At 47.8% G+C, this 24,227-nt stretch overlaps 1 protein-coding gene across 1 annotated transcript in view; it reads right to left on the bottom strand.

Annotated features, from left to right (window-relative positions):
• Nucleotides 1-24,227, bottom strand: part of LOC138288102 (uncharacterized) — a 270,866-nt gene that overhangs the window by 2,486 nt on the left and 244,153 nt on the right. Inside the window, exons 18-19 of the mRNA XM_069229334.1 lie at nucleotides 871-949; nucleotides 52-160 (exon numbers count right to left, since the gene is read on the bottom strand). Of these exons, the coding sequence (XP_069085435.1) occupies nucleotides 52-160; nucleotides 871-949 (188 nt within the window). The remainder of the gene's footprint in view (nucleotides 1-51; nucleotides 161-870; nucleotides 950-24,227) is intronic.

Genomic DNA, 24,227 nt, shown 5'->3' with positions numbered 1-24,227 from the left:
TTTTCCTACACAAGGTTAGACTTCTTTACCTCCACATACTCAGTCACTCACCTTGAAAGTAGTCACACTTGCCGTCCATAAAGATGTAGTTCATCAGAATAACACTGAAGATACTGGCCCAAACATGGAGGTCACTGAAGATCAGGGTGAATCCCGTAGGCTGTGGAGACAATCCAGAAATCTAGGTATCAAAAGCCACTAATGAAAGGAACCTTCTATAGGTAGAAGGCAGCAAGGAGGCCTAAAGCTTCAATCTCAGCCTCGATTTACTCATGCAGTCCTTACTATCTCCCACAGTTATACAGGGGAATGGAAAGCCAGTGATTTGTTTCCACGCCACTAGCAGGAAAACCTAACACCAGGGAAGGAGGGGCGGTCCATGGTTTGTTAAACATGGACATATATGAGAATAGTTGGTCATGCATCATTTTGTTTAATGACGCCCCCTCCCGCCCTGTAGAATCCTGAACTCTTAGCTACAACAATTGATCAATGGCCTTGGTCCCATACAGCTCTGATTTGCTTCACCTTTCTTTCCTGGCACTAATTAACTGTGATGGTATCAAAATAAGGGCCAGCATAAAGCAATGCTTAAGAAACAAATGTTTCACAACTAGACGTTTCGGGTACGGTGCAATCTCTGTAGAGTGAAGGTTCTTTCTGTGAAAGGGTAGCTTTCATCAATGTGCAGAAGATTCCTGCACATTCGTTGATATTAATTCTGTATTTTACACAGAAGGGCTAGTAACACCCAATATTCATTGATATGGAGTCGTGCCTGGGCAGTCTATTGTCACAGAGTACTCCACCTAAGGTCTAGTGCAGCAGTCCCTGGTGTACCTTCAAAAACTATGAAATAGGCATACTTACATAGAATACAGAAAAGAGTACCAGGATAGGGATCTGGAGCATGCAGACCTGCACAGCAATACAGCTGCCAATCTCAATACTGTTAGGACAAATATACAGACACAAGATAAAGAAACGTCACAATTCTTACAGCTTCAAAGGTTCCAGCAAAACAAATGGCAGCATTAATAAATCAAGTTGAGTTGAACTAAGCCACCTACCCCGGATCTCAATCTTATATATCATCACCCAACCCATTGGTATCAAATTCTGAAGCCATTAGCTGAAGGCATACCTCAGGATTCCTTCGCGACATAAATTGTAAGTAGTTACGATGATTACCATTGCATTGACAAATTATCTAAACCTTATACACGACCAATCAAACATGAAGGGATTAAAAAGGAGAAATACAAAGTCTGGGAACAACCTGATGATGCATCAGTTTATCAAATCAATAGCCTACTTATCCCCTCTAATCTGGAGGATGAAATGTTCACATCCTCCGTACTATCTACTCAGTGCAGAGGATGTAAAGTTGTGGCGCACTGGAGGCATTCCCCACTTGGAGTTTCACTGAGGGCTGACTGGCACACTGATGTCTTTGGTGCATCAGAGAGACAGCCGCAGTATTAGTCTTAAGGTTTGCTTTCAGTCATTAACCTCTCCTCTTCCACGGTCCCCTCCCCATTCCAACAGTGCTCCTTGCTAATGGATTCATGCACGGGGCTCAGCCACACTGCAGTCCCCGAGCAGAAATCCACAACTAAACATCTGAGATGCTTTTATTTGAAGGGTTGGCCCCGTAGCAGGAGGGCTGCCCATCCACTGGGGGGGGAAGTGGGAGGGTGGTGGAGGAGTAGGGATGATCAGGCCACCTCCATATTGAAGGGAAAAGTTTGGTGGCCATTTTGTTTTATTAGAGCTTGTGCCTCAGGTCGATGTGTCACTCTCAAGCATGTAAGAACATGGGAGGCACCACTTGAAGGGAGAGGAGGGAGTCTTCTTTTTAACGGTGGCTATCTTGGAAGGGTTCCAGCTTGGGTATTGCAGCCATGCCACAATTAGGAATCCATGACAGACGCAAAATATATTTTTTTCCTTGGGTGGAAGGATTATCCCCATTGGCATTTGGGAAGACCACCTTGCTCACTTCCTATTTGTGGGCAATACCATCTAGCTATTTCCCATTCCCTGGCAGCTGGCTGGGGGCCTTGACTTTCCAGGTCCGCACCACAACAAAGGTGAAAATAGCAGCCCCCATTTGGCTTTAGCTTCTCTCTGCCTAGGTACTTAGCATCCTCCCCAACCAATGTGTGCGCCAGCTCCTCTGGAAACGGGAGGATTACTACCCACGCCGTATGTCAAATTATGGAAGAGCGCTCTATGGCCAGTTCTGCTACCCAGGATGCATCTGAAGGACAGGATCAAAATTTTAGTGATTTTTCAAATGATGGAGTTACAGCAGATGATGACCCTTTTTTTCCAGTGATTCCAAGAACATGGCCATGAAGCACAGCAGGGCAGTCGTGATGTCCCTTCAGAAGTACAATCTGTGCCATTGAAATACAGTGGCAGTGTAGTCCAATCCAGATTTCAGACAGACTTTATGCAGAGTACAAGATTGCTCACTTGCAGCCCCTTAATGGACTCCAGCCTCTAATTCAGGTGTCTTCAAAATTGGAAGCGGGCCCCCCCTAGAGGCACCTTAAATGATCCTAGGGGAGGCGGGATGGCGGCTTCAGAGGGGGCGCCAGGCTCTGGACAAAAGAGGCATTATGCAGATAACAGTGTTTTGTTTTAAGCAGAAAATAATTTATTGCATTTTTTTTTAAAGGTAACAGAACTGCAATGTTTAAATAAGCTATTATTAGAATATTTGTGAAAGAGTCTTGGGGGTGGGGGATGATTGTCTTTTCCACCTGGGGGGTGCGGCATTAAAACGTTTGAAAACCTCTGCTCTAATTCATATTTTCACTGAAGACGCTCAATAATTTTTTTCCCCACAATAACTACTTTCAACATTTGGTGAATGACATCTTCCTTGAGGAGACTCTACAGCAAATATGTCTGCATGCATTTTGTTTTAGAGAGCATGGAAGCCCTCTTGCACCTCATTCTAGCACCCAACTGGTCACTTCCATTTCATGTGAGAAGTTAAAAAAAACGGGACCTTAAACTACTCATGGGAATAGTGTGTAAAGCATCAGCACAGTCTTACTGGTCTTCTCTTACATTCTGGGCAACACCCAGCCTCCCATATATCATGAATAGAGATAATTTTTTTTGATCCTGCAATGTATGCTGCATTTCAATGCTAACTCCGCAGCACTGTCACTGGACTTTCCAACATAGCTGTTTTAAGGATTGGGCAATTGCGAAGGGTCCCACTTTCCAAGAAGTCCCTTGGGAAATTGAATTTTCTCCATAACTCACTTCTGTGTATTTTTGTATCTTAACCGTTGAAATATTATTCAATACTGGCAGGCAACATAGGGCTTTGAATTAGTGTAAAAAAAATAAATATATATATATATATATATATATATATATATATATATATATATATATATATATATATATATATATATATAATAAAATAAAAATTTGTTATAAATAGGGGTTCCTAGAATATTTCTTGCCCAGGGCCCTTAATATCCTTAAGGAGACAAGGCTTCCAAACCGTTCACACTTCAACCTTCAATGGAACATTTCTCTGTCAAGATTCCTAAAATGCGTACTTTAGGAAAGCCAAGTAGCAGTCAGCATAACTTTGATCCTTTAAAAGGGGTGGCTGCTGTTCATGCAGTATGTACTGAACAAAAGGGATCAGTTAAAGCATCAAGATTTACGTGTTGTGCAAAAGGTTCAACTGATCATTTATACAGCCTGGGATTTTATACTGGGAGGGATTCCAGTATAAATTAAATTGGTTGCCATTCCAGAGAACGAATTACAGAAAAAGGGTATACACTTTGTGGACAATTTGTATACAGGAGTACAGTTGTTCAGCGAGGTGTACAATGTTGGCACAGTGGCATGAGGTGCAATTTAAGGAACTGCAAATGATTCTCCAATAGCTTATTTGTAAAACGCATCTTACGGGTCAGTGCAGTGCGTGGCTTTACAATGATCTGCTAAACGGAAAATTCTCAGACAGGTGGGAAGTAACTGTGATCACTAATGCGCATGATGAGAGCACTTCTCTGGTCAAAGTTTGGGATTAGTTGGCAGAAATGCTCAACTGTATCCTCGATCGGAACAAGTACATGGGAGGAGTTGATAAAAAAGAACCAGCTACTGCAACAATCTGCTGCAGGTTGTAAAACTTACAAGATGTTTATCCACCAGATCCATTTGGCAATGTAAAATGCAGAAGTTGCCCACTGTGAGACTACCACAGGAAGACTGATGTCCTTCCTGTAGAAGTAACAGCCCATACTTCATCTGTTGTGGAGAATGCTGAAGAACAAGTTACTTACCTTTGGTAGCACCTTATCTGGTAGAGAAATATTCTAGTTGCAGATTCCTTATGTTTGAATTTCCCCCAGGCGTTAGACTGGATTAGGAGACTTTTCTGAGCAGTACCCCTGAATGCTGTTCGGTGGCGTCAATCAGCTCCACGTCCGTCGGTGGCGGCATCCGCACAGGATAGGATGTCTCGGGTCCTATATAGGTACCATCCCAGCGCGCTGACGTCAGCCCATTTTCACAAATTTCTATGCCAGAAGCGCAGAGCCACAAAGACATTAACTACTGGTGGTTCAAAACTAAGGCCATGAAAGGGGAGTCCCTGTCCCTAGAAATCAGTTGGCAAAGTGGGGAGGATGGGTGGGTCAGTAAGGAAACTGAAACTAGAATGGGTCTCTACCAGATAAGGCGTTACCAAAGGCAAGTAACTTGTTAATCTGAATGAGACTTCTAGCTGCAGATTCCTTACTTTTGAATAGATATCCAAGCAATACCATTCCCAGGGAGGGTCTGCAAACTAAGTTCATACTAGAAAGTCCTGCAAGACCAAACAGGCAAAGTGCCCATCCCTCCAGACCGGTCTGTCCAGGCAGCAGCGTTTGGTAAACGTGTGCAGAGATGCCAATGTGGCCGCCCGGCAGATATCAAGAACTGGAACTCTGCATGCTAAAGCAGTAGTCGCTCTTCGGCTCTGGTAGAATGAGCATGCGAACCCTCAAGGGGTTGCTTCTTGGCCAGTGAATAGCAGATCTTTATACAGAGTACGTTCCATCTGGAGATGGTCTGCACCTGCACTGCCTGACCGGTCTTCACACCCACATAACTGACAAAAAGTTGATTGTCCACCCGGAACTCTTTTGTATGATCAAGGTAGAACACCAATGCTCTTTTTGGATCCAGGCGGTGGAGTCCCTCCTCTTCCTTAGAGGGATGTGAGGAGGGGGGGTGCGTAAAAAGTAGGCAAGGTGATGAATTGGCCTGCATGAAAGGGCGTAACTACTTTTGGCAGAAAAGAGGCCCTAATGCAAAGCACCACTTTGTCTGGATAGACAGGAAAGTATCTGTGGGCAGATGTAATTCCATAGGGGGATAATGAACAGAGATGGAGGAAACATATGAGTAAGACCTTTAAGGAACCTATGTACAATAGGGGACTTAACAAAGAAGGTTGATCAGGCAACTCACAAAAGCAGAAATGGCAGTCAAATAACATTTGAGAGTGCCCATAGCATAGCCCTGCTGGGCCAAGAAAGTATAAAAAAACAGAACCTCCGAAAGAGAAGAGGGGTGTGGATGTGTGTACAGACTTGTCTGTGAACCATGCCACAAGTTTATTCCGACGGGCATATACTGTTTTGGTGGAGGGATGCCTGGTTATCAAGGTAACATTACAGACTTTGGGCAGAAGGTCAAAAGCTGTCAACTGTCGCCACTCAATCTCCATGCAAGAAGGTGGACACTGGACAGGTTGGGGTGAAGATCCCTCCCTCTGCTGCTGCAACAGAAGATCCTCCTGAAGGGGCAGTCTGATCGGAGAATCTATGGACATGCTCAACAGCTTGGGATACCAGACTCTCCGTGCCCAGTCCAGAGCCACAAGGATTACTTTGGCCCAGTCATTCTTGATCTGCTTGATAACTCTGGGCAGAAGTGGTACAGGCGGAAAGGCATACAGGAGGCCGGAGTTTCACTTGAGACAAAAAGAGTCTCAGAGTAATTGCCGCCTTGGAAACTTCAACGTGCAATACTGCTGTCACTGCACCTTCTCTGCGGAGGCTAACAGATCTAACCAACGCTCTTCCCACTGCTGAAAGATACCTTGTGCCACCTCCGGATGGAGATGCCATTTGTGATCCAGTAGACATTTTCGGCTGAGTTCATCTGTTCTGGCGTTGAGAGCCCACCAGATGTTGAACCACAAGGGAAATGCCCTGCTGTTCCAGCCATGTCCAGAGATGCAGAGCCTATTGACCAAGGCTCCACCACCCCACCCTGCCTTTGACAGAGGGAACAAAATGCTTTCAATGCCAGCCAGATAGCACAGAGCTCCAACAAGTTGATGTGGAGACCAGATTCCACCAGACAGCAGATGCCTCTGATCTCCACCTCTCCCAAATAGCCACCCCATCTCAGAAGTGATGTATCTGTCAATACTGTAACATCTGGTTGGGGAATAGAGAAGGATCTGCCTCTGACCCAATCAGAGTTCATGAGACACCTCTGCAGATCATGCACAGTTGCCCACGAGATCTGGACCCTGTGGAAGAGATTCCCCTGATGCTGTGCCCATTGGAACCTCAGGTCCCAATGCAGAGCCTGCATGCCCCATCTGGCATGTGTCACCAGCAGGATGTAGGAGGCCTTGAGGCCCAGCAGCCTCAAAGTCATTCTCACCGAAATCCAAGATAGAGGCTGAAACATCGGTATCATAGCATGAATATCCTGGAGACCCTGCTTGGGAGGATAAGGCAGATAATGCACTTAGTCCAGAACAGCTCCAATGAAAGGAAGCGTCTGAGAGGGAGTCAGGTGTGACTTTGGCACATTCATAGTGAACCCGAGCAAATGTAGGGAGTCCGCCGTAGTCTGGAGGTGGGAGATGATAGCTTGGGGTGAGCCTGCCTTTAACAGCCAATCGTGGAGATAGGGGAAGGCTGAAACCCCTGATCTGCACAGATAAGCTGTGACCACCACCATTATCTTGGTGAACACCCGAGAGGCGCTGGTAAGACCGAAGGAGAGCACGGTGAACTGAAAATGCTTGTGGCCTACTGTGAACCGCAAGTAACATCTGTGGGCAGGCAGAACAGGAATATGGAAATAAGAGTCCTGCAAGTAAAACAATAGCATCCAGTCTCCTGGGTCCAGGGCAGATAGGGTCTGAGCCAGAGGGAGTATTTTGAACTTTTCCTTCTTGAGAAAGAGGTTGAGGGACCAAAGGTCTAGGAGAGGCCCCTGTCCTTTTTGGGTTCCAAAAAGTAGCGGGAATAGCAGCCAAAACCTACTTCAGGCACAGGAACCTTCTATGGAAGTGCCAAGTGATCCTCAGTCATCTGATCGTAGGATGGTGGCATGGATGGAGGAGGAGTCTCAAAGCGGAGGGAGTAACCCCTTCGGACTGTCTGCAAAACCAACCTGTCTGAAGTGATGGATTGGCAGCGGAGGAGGTGATGGCGCATTCTGCCTTCGACTGGCCCTCATTGGGAAGTCAGACTAGGAAGGCTTGGAGGCTGCTACAGAGGGGTGGGGTGGAGGACTGGTCACACCGATGGCTCCATGATCCACAAGGGTGCTGGACCCCACGTCCTTGGCCATGCAAAGGCTGGGCAGCTTGCATTGTGGCTAAAGGGGAAAGGATGCCGTTGGGTGCCCCTTCCGTAGCCATGAAAGGGTGAAAAAGGGGAAGGGGTGGGTTGTGAGGGTCACTGTGAGGCCCAAGTACCTGGCCGCAGCACGAGAATCAGTGACTCAAGTTACTTCAACCCAGAGCCTGCTTTCTCTCCGAAGAGATGGGTACCATCAACGGGCATGTCCATAAGATTGGCTTTGGCATCCCTCAAAAAGCCAGATGTCGTCAGGTAGGCGTGACGCTGCAGGGCCAATGATGACGCAACCGCAGTGCCAAGTGAGTCAGTTGTGTCCAGTCCACATCAGATCATGAACTTTGCTGCCTCTCTTCCATCAACAACTGCTCAGAAATGTACAGCCCAGGCCGCCTCCTGGAGCGCAACTGTATTCCACAATGTGTGGGAATAACTGTCCTAAAGGCATGTGGTGTTCAGGGACCTCAATGCCAGGCTGGTGGAAGTAAACCGCTCCTTCCCAAATGCATCCAGCCTTTTGGATTCCCTATCCAGGGGTGTGGAAGGGAACCTGCCCTGGGAGGTGGAGGCTTGGATAACCAAGTTCTCAGGGGTGGGGTGTTGCATCAGAAATCTTGGGTCGCCTGGAGCAGGGCGATGGCAGCGATCAATTGTCCTGTTCACAGCAGCTCCTGTGCTTAGTCTGAACCAGGTATCCAGGAGGGCATCCATAAGGGCTTCATTGAATGGGAGCAAGGGTTCAGAGGAAGAGGTTCCAGGTTGAAGCAACTCTGTCAAGAGGTTAGTCCTGACTGTCAAAGGCAGCTCAAGGTCCAGGACCTCAGCTGCTCTTTTCACCATCATGGAGTAAGATACTCCCTGCTCATAGCCACGGTAGGGAGAGAAAACGGGCAAGCATCTGTGGAGGTGCCAAGCATCTGTGGAGGTGCCAAGCATCCACTGGCTTCACCCAAATCTGTAAGCCAGTTCATAGGGTCTTGGGACTGGTATTCCAGAGGGTCCAGCGACCCCTCCCATTCCTAAACATAACCTAGCCCATAAGAAAAAGGCTCAGGATCTGTCATAGCAGGAAAGGCTCCTGTTGGCACCGGAGTCGCACAACACCCATCAAGCTCTGTGTCAGGAGTTGGCAATGAGAATGGGGACAGTGCTGTCCGAGGGCACAGGTGACACTGAGAGCATCGCCACCGGGACAAACTCCAGGGAAGGTCAAGGTGTCGCGACCGTCAGTCTGGATCCAGGAACAGATCCTTGAGTGACCCTCGCATCAGGGCCATCCCAACCCTGTGGCGACCGAGGGCTCTCCATCGGGCCAGGCTGCCCAAAAATTAGGCGCAAGGCCTCGTAAATCTCTCGGAGTTGGGCAGGGGTTGCTCTAGCTCCTGGAAATTCAGGGAGGCGCAGAGATGGCACAGGTGCAAGTTCCTCAGAACGAGGACTAGGACGCCAATACTCCCTCATCAATCGACAATGAGAAGGCAAACCACTCTTCAACGTCTTAATCTTATCCGGAGCATCTCAACGGTTTTGAATGGGACAAAGATCACTTTGTGCTCTGCGAAAGAGATCTCGACCTGCGCGGAACAGGAGTCAGGCCGCCAATAGCTATAGGGACTGCTCCCTCAAAGCCTTAGGGTTCATGGCCCGCTATTCGGAGCATCACTTCAGGTCGTGGTTGCGCTCCAAACACCAAAGGCACGTGAGGTGCGGATCTGTCACCAACACCGCCCGATGACAGGAACGGCAGGGCTTGAAGCTGATCTTCCTAAATAACATCTTGATGCACCAGGAGTAGAACACTAAAAAAAAAAAAAAATTGACTGCGGTGTAGCTCGCTTCGGATCAGCACTTGCTGGCATGGAAAGAAAAGAACTGATGTCAGCTCGCTGGGGTGGTGCCTATATAGGACCCGCGACGTCTCATCCGGCACGGACGACGCTGATGGATGCGGAACCAATCAATGCCACAAAACAGCGCGCATATGGCTCCCTTGGGCAGGAGAGCCTTGACCTCCTCGCAGAGAAGTGACATATTATCCTCGGATAGATGATCGTATGATGGTGGCATGGCTGGAGGAGAGGGGAGAGGGGAGAGCGGGAGGGAGGGAGTAGCCCCTTTGGACAAGTTGCAACACCCATCTATTCGTGGTAATGGATTCCCAGTGGGGAAGGTGATGGCGAATCCTGCCGCCAACTGGTTCCGGATGTTCTGATGAACTAGGAAGGTTTAGAGGCAGAGGAGGCGGTGAGGGTGGACTGGGCAGCCTCCAACTCCTTGATCCACGAGCTCGTGGGATCCTGTGTCCGTGGCCACACAGGGGCTGTACAGCATGCACGGGTCAGTGGCCAGGTCGAAAGGAATGCAATTGGATGCCCCTTCCGTAGCCACAAAAGGTGGACTGTTGGGGCAAGGAGCAGCTGTGAGGCCAAGGGACCGAGCCGTAGACCGGGAATCCATGGAGAGCTCGAGTCCACCTTGTCTCCAAAGACACGGGTGCCATCAAAGGGCATGTCCATCAAGGATTGCTGGACATCCCCAGAAAAGCCAGACATCCTCAACCAGGCGTGGCGCCTCAAGGCCAGTCGATACAACTAATCTGCCCATTGAGTTGGTCGGATCCAGACCACAACGAATCACGAACTTCTCTGCATCTCTCCGGTCCAAAGTGGCTTGGGAGAGAACGTTCCTAGCCTTCTCCGGAACTCGAGGTAGCACTTGTGTGACCATATCCCAGAGTATGGGAATAGCGGCCCAAAAGGCATTCAGTGTTCACAGACCACAGCGCTAGACTGGGGGAAGAAAACATCATCTTCCCCAAGTTGTCAAGTCTTTTTGATTCCCTGTCCAGGGGAGCTTTAGGGAATGCACCAGAGTATGACGAAGCCTGGATGACAAGGCTCTCAAGCATAGGGTGTTGGGTCAGGAATTTTGGGTCAGGAAGGGCAGGCAGCCATTATATTCACAGGAGCCCCTGTGCTGAGTCTGGACCAGGTACCTAAAAGGATGTCCGTGGGGGCTTCATTGAAGGGAAGGAGGGGTTTCCGAGTTGGAGGAGACAGTCTGAAGCACCTCAGTTAGGAGGTTAGTTCTGACCTCCACGGAAGGAAGCTCAAGGTCCAAAACCTCAACAGCCCTTCTCATCACCATCGAGTATGATGCTCCCTACTCCATAGCCATGGTAGGGGGAGAAAGCATGCCAGCATCAGGGGAGGTGTCCAACCCGCTGGAGTCACCGAAATCCTGAACCCAGTCCATGTCGGGGTCAAGCTGCATTCCTAAAGGTCCAGCAACCCCTCTACACTATCCCCATATCAATAGGGGGTCAGGATCATCCCTGGGCACAGGAGAGCCCATGGAAAACAATCTGATTGGAGTGACGCCCTTCCGTTGATTGTGGACCCAACCGATGTCGGGAGCATTGATGTCAGACCAGACACCAGGGAAGGTTGCGTTGGCACAACCGGCGTCAGGAATGATCCGGAAGCGGATCCGGAGGTGCCCTCCGGAGTCAGGGCCGAACCAGACTACTTGGAACCTGAGGGGGCCCTCACCTACTCCCCTGTACCCAAAGCTGCAGAGGGTGGGTTAGTCTGCCCAAATAGGAGGCGCATGGCCTCATAAAATTTCTTAGGTTGGGCAGGGGTGGCACTGGCTCCTGGAAAGTCGGAGAGACGCAGGGCAGACCCAGGCGGAGGCTCCAAAGACATAGGCCTAGAGCCTCAACACTCGTCCCACATCGCGTCATCTGAGCGATGGGGCCTTCTTCGACGACTTCTTCTTTTGACCCGAATGTCCAGATGACTTGGAAGAACAAGAGTGTTGATGACTCTGCGACCGGTCTCCTGACCTTCCTCTCGACGAGACCGGGAACAATGCAGAGTTGAGTGCCGGGCCGCCATGAGCTTTAGGGACCGCTCCCTCAAACCCTTCGGGTTCATGGCCCGACACTCCGAGCATGACTTTGGGTCATGGTCGCGCTCCAGACACCAAAGGTACATGAGGTGCGGATCTGTCGCCGACCCATTTGGTGACAGGAGTCGCAGGGTTTGAATCCGGCCTTACGAGACATCCTTTGGCGCATCCAAACCTTGTCAAAAACGAATCGACAAAAGTGTTGCAGTTAATCAAAAAAATGACTTGGGTAGCTCTTCTCCGGATCTGCTGGCGCGGAAAGAAAAGAACTTAAGTTAGCACGCCAGGATTGTGTGTATATATGACCACATCATCACGGTGACCATGATGCCAATGACCCCCACAGAGTCGACCGACGCCACCTAATGGCGCGCAGGGGGACTGCTTGAAGAAAAATCTTCGAATCCACTCTGACACTTGGGGGAAATTCTAAGGTAAGGAATCTGCAACTAGAAGTCTCTATCAGATGCTACTGCTAAGCACAGTGAATGCGCTAATAGTGCAAGAAGGACACATCCTTCTGAGGCTAAGCAGGCTGCCATGGGGAGGCATTAGTAAAGACTCACCTGGCTACCCGTACAATAATTCTCAGTGAGACAGACATGAAGAGATGGTCAAAGATGAGCTTCAACTTGTTTTTATAGTGATTTTAGGTAGGTACAATGTTAACAGTAGGTGTGATATAGATCACTGCCCTCAGCACTACTCACTTAGGACATACAAACACACACTTCTCCAACCATACAGACAGGTCCGCTGTTAACTCTCCTTGCTAGTGGCACTTGTGTGCTATCCAAGTGCCAGACAACATAAAAGGAATTTCCCCAGACCTAGAAGGGAGGATACTATGATGAAGCCTGAACCTGCTATGTGGGTGAGGGTCTATCTTCCTACAGACTTTTTGTCCCATAATCAAAAGACTAATACAATGAAGTGGGAAAATGTCACAAGGGTTCTACTAGTGAAATTTTGATACCTGGGATGCAAATCTCATGTTGCCTGTCAATACGGAATGTTACACCATTTCCAATTCCCACACTTCTCCTGAATACAATTATACTGGCAGCTTTGTTTGCAATTCCTTAATGAGACAACACAAACAAAATGTAGTCAATGATGACTTCATGTAGGGTGTGACTGGAGCATTTGCGCCCAGGGAAGGCCACCACACAGGGAAACTTATCAACCTATGTCCTGGATGGTGTACCTTGTATAGAATCATACACACTTTCCTATCCAGAAAGCACTACAATTTTTATTTTACACGTTTGTATGACTGAAAAACTCTGGAACATGCAAGAGATGTCAAAAGTCACACGAACCTTCATTTTCATAGCTTTTCCAATAAAAAACAAACACTCAACATGCAGATGAGCCTAATGCTTGAGACAAAAATAGACCAAACAAGTGACCACGTGAAGACCACATTGATAGTGCATGGCCTTTATATAGTGACAGTTTTCATCTGTTTCTGTAACAGGTGACAGGCACACCCACAATAATGGCTTACAATTTATATTGGTTAAAGTGTAGGAAAACAGAATACTAGCTTTGACATTTCTGGAGAAATGCAGGCAGAATCAGGCCCTACGTCTGCCCCGAATACCACATCCTAAGCACAAATTGATGTGGTGATCTATCTAGAAGCCTTCAAACTGTCGGTGTGAAATGCTTATATGGAGACAGTCTCTCCGCTGCCACTTTTCAACTCTTTAATCCTGGCAAATCCAAAATTTGGACTAGGTGGGCTCACTCACGTAATGTGACGTGCTTCATTATAGACCACCTCGTCATACCCTGGTAAGATAATACTGCCACAGTGGACTCAAGCTGGACTATCTCAAGGGAGCGGTTACAGATTAAATTGTCTGGAGAACCAGCTGCTGATGTTAAAAATCCCTTAAAATAAACCACAAAGTGTCCTTTATTCAGTGGTGTTCTAGGGATATATATATATATATATATATATATATAAAAAAAATACTATAAAGTTTATTAAGAGAATGTTAAGGGGCATCATGGCCCTTGCTTCTCGCTTTTTTCACCATATGAATTGATGCATGGTCGAATCACAATGAAGAATTATAAGCTGTAGGTCACTTGAGGATTTGGGTTATCAAATATTTTTTGACAATGGACAAATATTATGTAACCCTGTGACCAGAAGATTCTCACCAATGTAAGAGTACATTACTTTTATGAATCTGTCATTAGGGTGAAAAATTACATGAAAACATTGTCACTTACTTCGTCCTTACTATTTTCATTAGGCTTGATTTTAACAATTACTTTTTTGGGATAACCATGAGCAATCTACACAATTGCTGAATTCCGAATTTTGTCTAGTTCCAGGAAAGAGTATATTTTGGGCTCAACCATAGATCTCACACTTGTTACCACCACAAATTACAAGTAGAAAACATAAAAATAAAAAAATACCATTTAAAAACAAAACAGAAAGTGTGGTGGATACCAAAGGTACTTGCACCTTACACCAGGTCCAGGTATCCCCTCTTAGTGATGTGTAGGCAGTGTTTAGAAGCCAGGCTCTCTAGAGGTAGCTGTGGATGAGCAGCCAAGGCTTATCTAGGAGACATGCAAAGCTCATGCAAAACCACTGTAGTCATACAGCACTTACACACATGAAAGAAAACACTCAGTTGTACAAACAAAAAAGTACTTTATTTTTGGTCACACATTACCACAAAGTACTAGAAGGGCAACCCTCCAATAGGAGGTCAGTAATACACTAATTATAAACAGCAAATTATAAACAGCAATAGGCATAGAAAAGGTTAGAAAACAGTGCAAATGTAGTAAGACAATAGTGACCTTAGGGGGAGCACAAACCATATACTAAAAAACATGGAATGCAAACACAGGGCCCTCACGTAGGTAAGTGGAATGTGTTTAGGGGAGCTGGGAGTACTAGAAGACACATAGGTAAGTAACACAGTACCCCCCAGCAACCAGGAAAACAGGAGTAAATCACTGGAATTTCTCCCCAAACCATCCAAAAGTAAGGAAAAGAAGAAACAAAAAAGACACCCAGACTGCAAGAAACCAGCTTTGGATTCCTGGAGAGGATGACTTGTGGAGAGAGGGGACCAAGTCCAAGAGTCACAGTAGAGTGCAGGATGCTTAGGAGCTACTACCCACCCAGCAGTACTTGCAGGAGTTGGTCGACGGTGATGAAGAACAGGTCAACACTGCAGCCATGGAGCTAGAGAGGAGTTCCTGAGAGATGCAGATGATGTCCCAGGATGTAATGAAGATTGCAGATAGGTGCTGGTGCAGGAATTCCACCAACAAACCTTGGCAAAGGCAAATTCGAGGTTAGTAGAAAAGTGGTTCTGCAGGGGACCAGTAAGGCCCAGGAGGACCCAACCCAGGAGGGGGGAGTCAGAGGGGACCCTCAGCGACACAGAGCCCACAGGGGAAGAGGCAGCACCCACATGAGTCCCACAGGTTTGGGACACAGGAGTTGCAGAAGGAGCCCACGCAGCACACAGAACAAGGGTCCCACGCCGCCGGAGAACCATGCAGAGGGCTGTGCGTCGCAGGAAGGAGTGCTGGCGGCTGCAGCTACACACAGCCTGAAGAACCCTTGGAGGAGATGCAAACAAGCCTTGGCAGCTGCAAGAGACACTGTGCACCGGGGTACTGTCCTGCTTCAGAAGGCAAGGGCTTACCTCCACCAAAGATGGACAGCTGGTAGAGAGGATCAAGAGGGCTACTCCGCGCCACCACCCGTGATGCAGGATCCACGCAGCTCAGGATAAGAGGAGATCCACGCAGCCGGTCATCACTGCACTAGGTGCCTGTGAATGCAGGGGAGTGACTCCTTCACGCCAAGGGAGATACCTTCTTTCTTCTTGTGCAGACTAAAGACTTGCCACCCTCAGAGGATCACTGCCCGGGAAATGTTCCAGAAGCTGGAAGGAGCCGTGTAAACAATGTTGCAAGAAGAGTCTTCTTAGTGGATGCAGATTGCCGGTTCAAGGAGGGTACAGTCGCGATTAAAGTGGCTCTAAGTCGAAGTAAAGTTGCAGAGGAGTCCTGCTGGAATCTTGCAAGCCGAATCCGAGGACCCCACCCTAGAGAGAGACTATAAGTAGCCCTGAAAGGTGGGGTGGGGGAGCAGGGTGGGGATTGGTCACCCAGCCATGTGACCACCTATCAGGAGGGGGCTCTGACATCACCTGCCTGGCCCACTCAGATGCTCCCAGAGGTCCCTGTCAACCTTGGATTCAAGATGGCAGAACCCTGGGACCCTCTGGTGGTCACTCCCCTTCCATTGTCCAGCTTTGCGCCAGAGCAGGGACTGGGGGTCCCTGAACCGGTGTGGACTGGTTTATGCATGGAGGGCACCACATGTGCCCTTCAAAGCATACCAGTAGCTTGGGGAGGCTGCCCCTCCCATACCAGCCACACCTATTTCCAAAGGATATCCTTTGTTCTGCCTTCCTGAGTTTGATCAGATCACGCAGCAGGAGGGCAGAAACCTGTCTGAGGGGCAGCAGCAGCAGCTTGGGCTGCCTGAGAAACCCTAGAAGACTGGTGGTAGCAATACTGTATGTCTTCTAAGGAGCCCCCAGAGTGCAAGGAATCATACTTCCAATACTTGCAACAGTATTGGGGTATGATTCCGACACATGAATAGGTTCAGAGTTACCATTATGTAACTGGACATAAGTAGTGACCTATGCTCAGTACAGTCATAAAATAGCGTCCACGCACTCACAAAGTCCAGGACATTGGAACTGGAATTTGTGGGGGCACCTCTGCTAGTGCAGGGGTGCCCTCTGCTAGTGCAGGGGTGCCCTCACACACAGGTACTTGCACCCTGCCCTCTGGGCTAGGAGGGCCTGCATTAGGAGTGACTTATAGCGACCTGGTTCTTTCACCTATGGTCAAAAAGGGTTCATGCACGCAGATTTTCATGGCAGGCCTGCAGAACACTTTGCAAGGGCTCCTCCATGGGTGGCACAATACATGCTGCAGCCCATGGGGAACCCCTGGTACCCCAATGCCCTGGGGTACCTGTATACTATATACTAGTGACTTACATGGGGGTACCAGTATGCCAAATGTTGGGAGAAATAGGTACAGTCAACAAGTTTTTACTGGGTTCCTGGTTATCAGGATCCCAGTGGACACAGTCAAACATACTGACAACAGGCAGAAAATGGGGGTAACAATGTCAAGAAAGAGGGTACTTTCCTACATGTGGTGATTTTCTTTCTTAAACAAGTCCAGCTTGTCCCTAGATGATAGGAAGAGAGTGATCTTAGCACAGCAAACCTTTTATTGCTTTAGTTTTTTGGGAAAAAAGGAAATATACACTTTCTTGAACATCATTTCCCCCCCACCCCCCCTGTTTTTCAGAAGAAAAAGAATCAATTTTGCTACATTTTTTTTGCAGGGTCAAACCTATTTTCCCTTAACTGAGAAATTAGCCAGCGATTTCGGAGACACAACCCAGCAGTTCGGAGAAGGAGGAAAAAGGGCTAGGGGGAAGTAAAGGATGAAGAAGGTATCTTGTGATGTATATAGCACTACACTAAAACCAGGAACATGTATATAGAAAACATTCAAAACAAATTTATTTTATTTTTAAATAACAAACTTTACTGAGTTTTATTAAGCATCCAAAGTCATCCCACCAGAGCCAGGCTTTACAGCCAAATCTACAATATGAAATTACACCGGTACACAGGACTAAAAACAGTTGAGGACCTCCCAGGTGTCCCCGTCCCCTGCAGAGATTCTAGAGTACTCCCACCAGTAACTCCGCCTCAAGGACCTGGGTCAATTCTCACTCAATGGACCACCAATAAGCCTTAAGAACAGGCCACTGCCAGACCATGTGGTAGAAGGCTACCTCTGGGTCTGCAAAATGAGGACAATTGCAGGATGGGAGATGGCCCACATGCTAGAGCCGACGAGTTGTATAGTATCTAATATGTAGGTAGTTCAATTGAATTAATCTTAGTCGTGAGAACATGCGAGGGAACGGGGAGCCATTCAAGCATCCATCTAGTTGGCATTGTCTAGAGCGCCACCCATTCTTTCAATTTGTGTTTGAGGCTGGGAGAATTGGCTGGGTACTTTGAGAAATAATGATTTGTAAATTAGAGAGATCCCTCCCTTCCCCAATGAGCCAGCACAAGTTTGGCCTCCAGGGGCTGAACTCTGAGATCGTGTGGGGCTGGAGAGTGGGTGGAAAGTGCATGTCTAAATTGTAAACATTTATGAAATTGTGTAGTGGATAAAGAGAAGCATGACTCTAGTTCTTGAAAGGACACCCTCGCAGAACAGTGCTAAACATCACCCGGATGGGATATGCCAATCCTATCCCACTTGCCCTCTGATACCCACTGGGTGGTAGCCCTCTAGCACTGGCAGGCCTTGTTGAGGAAAAGCTGGTAAACGGAGCTTTTGTTCAGTTGCAGTTGGTGGAAGAGTTTGGTGCCTGGTTCGAGAACACATCGTCTCACAGGTGTAAGAATTTGGGTCTCGAGTGTCATGTTTTTGCTGTGGAAATGGCTCTTGGCCAGATCTCTGGCAATGGCTTTTCCTGCAGCCCAGAGTGTGCCCACAGAAATTACCCTATCTTGATTGCTTTTAAAGTAGGCCTCGATCTCAGTGGCTAGGAAATCTGTGCTTTCTTGGACTGTCTAAAGCCATATGTTGTGATGCTGCATCAGCCTTCTGGCTGTCAAGAGGGCCCTAAGGTGGAGGCGAACCGTCAATTTGTCAGATACCGTGGAGCAGTATTTCTATGTGAGAGGTGGGTAAAGCATCGGGAGCAGGTAAAGGTAAAAGTTGATACGTGAAAGTTTTATGGACGGATGAGGTGTGGGAGTATTCTTGTGTATGTGGATGCCAGGTACTCTAGATGTCAGAGGCTTCAAGGCCCCAATCCAGGTCTGGAGAATTTTCATTGTATATAGTCTGCAGCGTTGGCCCTGAGGTTGTGTCTATATGAGTATCCATGACTGCACTGATGTCACTGGCTACAATCATGACACCCTGGAGAAGCCTGAGAGTACTGAACGACATGCCTCCAATGCGATCTTGTGAGCCTGGGGTGGAATGTATACACTTAAGAGATTAAGGTGAGTACCATTATAAGTCCCTTAAGCCCCATGTACCTACTGGGTGTAGGTGAGCCTTCGTGATTACCAGGGCAAAATATTTTCTTGAGAGGATAGCCACTCCTCTCAAGCCTTTGGTAAATTCTGCGTGACAAACCCTTTTGTAGCCGTAGCAGCACAAAAATGTACTGGGTACCAAAGGAATGGGTCTCTTGGAGCATAAGGATCAGTGGCGCACTGCGGCATATTGGAGGACTGCTGCATGTTTAATCAGATCTAGGAGACCGTTTAGATTCCATGAGAGAAATGTCATGTCAGTTACAGAGGTAAGTCCAGGGAGAGGCGCAGGGACCCAGGCACTTAAGACCAGGGCACTCTTGTATATTTAGTGTTGGGGTGCTGCCCTTGCCTGGTAGGATAAGATGGTGTGGTGGGATTGTGGTAATGGATCCACATGCCAAGTTAATGAAACAAAAACAATACTGTTTAGAACGAAGCGTAAACCTTGAAACTGCAACAACCCAATCCCTACCCTCCAACTCCCCACCCCATACTTTCCCCCCAGAAGCATCTGTTGGCCCAAAAAACCCTCAAATAACTGATACAAGCTAAACTCTCAAACAACCACTGATACAACCTAAATGCTGGCAAGATTCTCGTGGCCTCACTGACTTTGTATGGGTGAACAAGGTGTGAGCCCATCATTGGAGGGGCCTTAACTGCGCAGTCAAACCCTCCGCAGAGCACAGGTATCATTCAGAGACAACTCCATCGCAAGAAGTTAGTATGAAGCAGTTTGTAGCCCTTCTAGTTCTCCAGCTGCCCCCGCTGAGCCCTCTGGTGAGAGGTCACTTTGGTAATGGGTCCTGCGTAATTGGGCATAGCTCCCCATGATTCATGTCAGACGTGTCAGAGGAGCATGGGTGGCATCCCCAGCCCCTCCTGGACCAGGCTTTTCTATGAGGACAGTCCCCTAAGGGAAAAGGTGTCCATGACAGGGTCCTGCAATCCTGGGGGGATGGGGGTTCTGGAGACACTCCTGTTTGGGGATGGGAGAGAATTCTCTTATCCGTCACTCTTCCCATGCCGCCTGTGGGAATTGATGCATCACTTTGTGTTGCCAGAAAGATCAACACATAGTGTAGGTTTATCACCCTGAGTTTTTGTTTGACCCCAGTAAAGGATTTATGTTTGGTCTGTACCATTTTTGTATAGTATGGAAATATAATCCAGGAGGATTCCTAGGGAAAGTTAACAATCTTCTGGGTCTCTTGAAGAATTGTCTCTCTGATCAGGTTTTTCATGACTTAGGCGGTAAGTGGCCCATAACCATAAGAGGTGATTCATGATTCAGGGATCTGTGGGCAAGCTTTAGGACAAACACTGGGATAGGTTCCTTGTCAATAGCTATGATCTGAGCCAAGTCCCCAGGAATTTCCCAGTGTCACCTGCCTCAGCCCCCTCTTTAAATCCCACAAATTTCAAGTTATTACGTCTTGCTCTGTTCTTGGCATCTTTGGGCTCATATTTTGAGTTGTTTGGAGGTGGTCTGGAGACATTCAATTTAAGGGTGGCACATCGTCTTCCAAAGTGGAAATTTGGGTTTCAGCGACAGAAACCTAGTTGGCTCAGAGGACCTGGCGGAGCAGGATGATGTCTGTATGTACTTCTCCAATTCAGATGCCCACCACTTCTCAATGCCTAGATGGCTTGCAGGATCACAGTCATGTCAGGGATGTGAGTGGGTTTCAGAGGAATGGGGGGGGGGGGGAAGCTTGAAGAGGTAAGTGGAAGAGCGATGTAGTGGCCGAGTTTGGCCCCAATATTCAGCTCTGGTGGTGGGTAGCATGAACAGCTGGTTGGAACATGGAAAGAGGAGCCAGGAGACTAGACATGTTAGTAGGCAGTCTCATGCTGGCCTGCTCACCTCCCAGCACCTCAGGCCCCCAGTAAGAACCATTAAAAAGTGGTTGCATGTGGGGGAAGGGGCTAGCACAAGCAGCTGATAGGTGAAATTCACACTACAGGTTAGCGATGCAAACCTGTTGTGTAATAACTTGAAGTCTCATGCCTGGCTTCAGCGGTCTGAAGAAGTCTGGGAGGCATCTGGGTCTAGGTGCATTTCCCTCCGGGAGACCAGTCCCACAGTGTTGTAAAACTGGCAGAGTGGGGGGGGGAGAGAGGCAGAGAGAAGTTGGGACTTTGAAGCTGCCCCCCAACTTCCACTCTAGAAGTGCACTGTTGCTTCCTGTGGGTCCAGTCTGAGGAGAGAGGTACTTGCTGGACCCACCTCATGCTGGCCGCACCGGGGCTCACTGGTGGTGTCCAGAGAGACTGAGGCACACAGCTGCTGCGCTGCAGCAACTAGGGCTGACTGGTATCTCGGCAAAGAAAGCCATCTGGCAGCACCTGCTGCATGCAGAGTCGCGTGGAAGAGTGCTCAGGCCGCCTCCAATGAAGCCAGCAGTCAAGTGGAGAACTGCAGCTGCGCAAGTGTCCCTGTACGCTCCTGAAGACCGGGAGGTGCTGCCCCCACCTCAGTGCTTGGAAACAGTGCCCAAACCACTGGCCATATCTCCTTCCTGGCCCTTGGCACTCCTACCACAAAGGCCACACCAGACTGCCGATCCCCACGCTCACAGGTCCATCTGGGTGTGCAGTGCAGCAGGCTCTCAGCTGCAAGGGCTTTGCTGGGACGGTTGAGTGCTCTTTTGGTCTAGTGGGCACCAGGGGGAATGGTGGGCTGGGCGAGAGGCACAGGAACCCACAGGTAAGTAGATCTCCAACAGAGGAGCCCCTCCAGGCTCGAGGATGATTGCAGAAGGGTCGGGAGCCTCACAAAGAAGTAACTGCCATCTTGGCGACCCTGGTCACGCCCTAAAACATTTTCTTTTACTGACCTATAGGGCAATTTTTTTTTTTTTTTTAAGGATTGGCACATTGAATAATCCATGGTGATGTGCAAGTTCCAGAGAGACTTGCTCGGGTAGCATAATCTTTAATATCCTATTGGTGTAGAATGCTGTCAGCATTTGCAAGTCGACAGCAACTTCAACAGAATGTCCATCATGTAAATTGGGCGGAGGTCGATATTGGACACAGTATCTGGCTGAGCTCTGTGAACTTAAGGCAGTGTCTTAGGCTCATACCATATCACCAAAACGGTGGTCTCCACAAGCATGCCCAAACCCACTCAGCTTCGCTCTTCTTTGAATGAGGATTCAAATGCTCTTGCATGTTTCACAGCCATCAGAACATTCAGTCTACCTCTGCATAGGAATAAATGTGGCATTAAAACTTTTCTTGTTTTCAAGACTATATAAAAATGTTAGGCCTGCAAAATAATGCAGTTTTTCTCTTAAAACACAGCTTTCTTTCTTAACTACCATTAGTCTTGCATACTCTTTTTCTCAACTACCACTACACTATTTGTAAAGGCTGAATCTAATTCCATATTTTTGTAATGGGAAAGGAATGCAAACTGATGATCTGATGCGAATACGAAAGGCGAGCCACTAAGCTGGTTAATATTAACAGGCTTTGTTTTCAGCCCTCAGTTTCAGGAATGTGGTACTGATCAGGACGTTAGTAAACATGTTATATGCTTCAAGTTGGACCAAGACTTATTTGACAGTTGGTGTGTATTTTAAATCAAGGACAAAAGAAAATCACGGAAGAGGAGACTAAAAACAGAAATGGATGGAAAGGAATACACACTTTCGGCAGATACTAAAGTCTGAGCAACCAGTCACATGATGATTGGGGTGAAAGAATGAACAGGCAGTCAAGACGACAGATGAAAAACAAGCATTTGCAATGTAATAGGTCTCTCATTTGCTTGAGTCCGAGCTATTGGCATTGTAAATTCATAACTGGACTTTTCTAGCCACATAAATCAGTCAACTCTGCCTCAATTTCGTCTTTTCCCGCCATAAAATTCCAGTGCTCCTGCATATAACTAAAGCACTTCCATTTAACTTTTTCCTCTATCTATAGCAAAAAATGAAAATGTCATTTAGCATCCTAATTTAAATCTGCGATGCTATTTGTCTTAGAAATCTTTTATTGAAAAACAAAACCGCCATTGTACAATGTAGCATGCAACAATATAAGAACCATCATTTATCGACAAATCAGAGTGAGATTTCAGTAGGTGTCAAATATCAAAGATATTGCATCCCCCAGGTAGCATAGTTCGGTATAACCGATCAATGTCCCTCCACCTGCCTGCGCCGTCCCTGACAGAGGGTCACTCCTTGCTCCTGTAGGCCCCCCCCCCCAATCATCCCTTTGATTCGCCCACTTCCTGGGGCAACTGCTACTGTCATAGATTACTTGTTCTGCACTTCGGCACCAGTCTAGGTCTGTCTGCCATTCCTGTATACTGGCAGAGACTCCGTTCCCCACGCCCACGCTATATTGCGTTTAGCTACCATTGCTGCTATGGCCAACCATAGTGCTTGCTGTTTTGGCCAGTGTTCCTCCCCCACTATATTCAGCAAAAGCAGCTTGGAATCCAGCGGGACCGCCCTCCCTATCACCCAGGCCGCGACCCCAGTAACCCCTTGCCAGTAGGTCTGTACACAGGGCATGTCTATAAAATGTGATAGAAGGTACCCTCTGACCCACATCATCACAAACACTGCAAAGTCTGTGCCCTCCCATCTTGTACATTACCACCCTGGAATAATATGCCCTGTTCAGAATCCACAGCTGGATCAGTCTGAACCGTGCTTTAATCGCCACAACCCTGGGACCTTTTCTCACCTCCACCCAGTCCTCGTCATTCAATGCACCCAGGTCCACCTCCCATTTGGCACATAAGGTAATCATCCGATCAGGGGAATTATTCGACAATTTCTTGTACAATAGAGATATGGCCTTCGTCTCCAGAGGTTCCGTCAAAAGGCGGTCCTCCAAAGGGGCTGCTTCCAGCAGCTGCTGAATCTGCCATGCCAATTCCAATAGAATGCCACTTTCACCACCCCACCATCAGAGTGCTGGCTGGCTAATGCAATTCCTCCCAAAAACGACACAAGATGGCCACAGAGAAAAGATAAACGAGAAAGGTCACCCAAACATGTCAAGAGTGTTCAAATAGTCATAGTGTAATAAGGATGGGTGTGGTTAAAAGCCCACAATACTTACAACAGGTCAAGGCGCTTGAGCGTTCGAACTAAAAAGGAGAGGTGGTGATTTGTCTTTGTGGGGATGTGTATGTATAGGTGCGATGTGTGTGAGTAGACCTATTAGGGCAGTGCCATGAACACTAATTAGAAGGCACAATAAGTGTTACAGTACAGGACGGACTGTACATAACGCAAAGGAGCATTATATGCACTGCTGTACTTGAAACGGACATATAGCTGCAGGCACTCAAACTATTCCGGTGTGCCTGTTTGCTGCTAAGACCTGCTGGTACCATCCCATTAAAAGTATTGCACCCTTATTGGTAAGTGGCGGAAGAAGCCTATTTAAAACACTGAGAAGATTGTCTATGCCTGGCTGTCTCTGAACGGGTCTGACGGACATCTCTGGAGTAATGTGCCTGCTCCGGTGCACAGCTGGATGT

The sequence above is a fragment of the Pleurodeles waltl genome, chromosome 4_1 (assembly GCF_031143425.1).
Source record: "Pleurodeles waltl isolate 20211129_DDA chromosome 4_1, aPleWal1.hap1.20221129, whole genome shotgun sequence".
Lineage (NCBI taxonomy): Eukaryota > Metazoa > Chordata > Amphibia > Caudata > Salamandridae > Pleurodeles > Pleurodeles waltl.
This window is presented reverse-complemented; position numbering and strand designations above follow the sequence as displayed.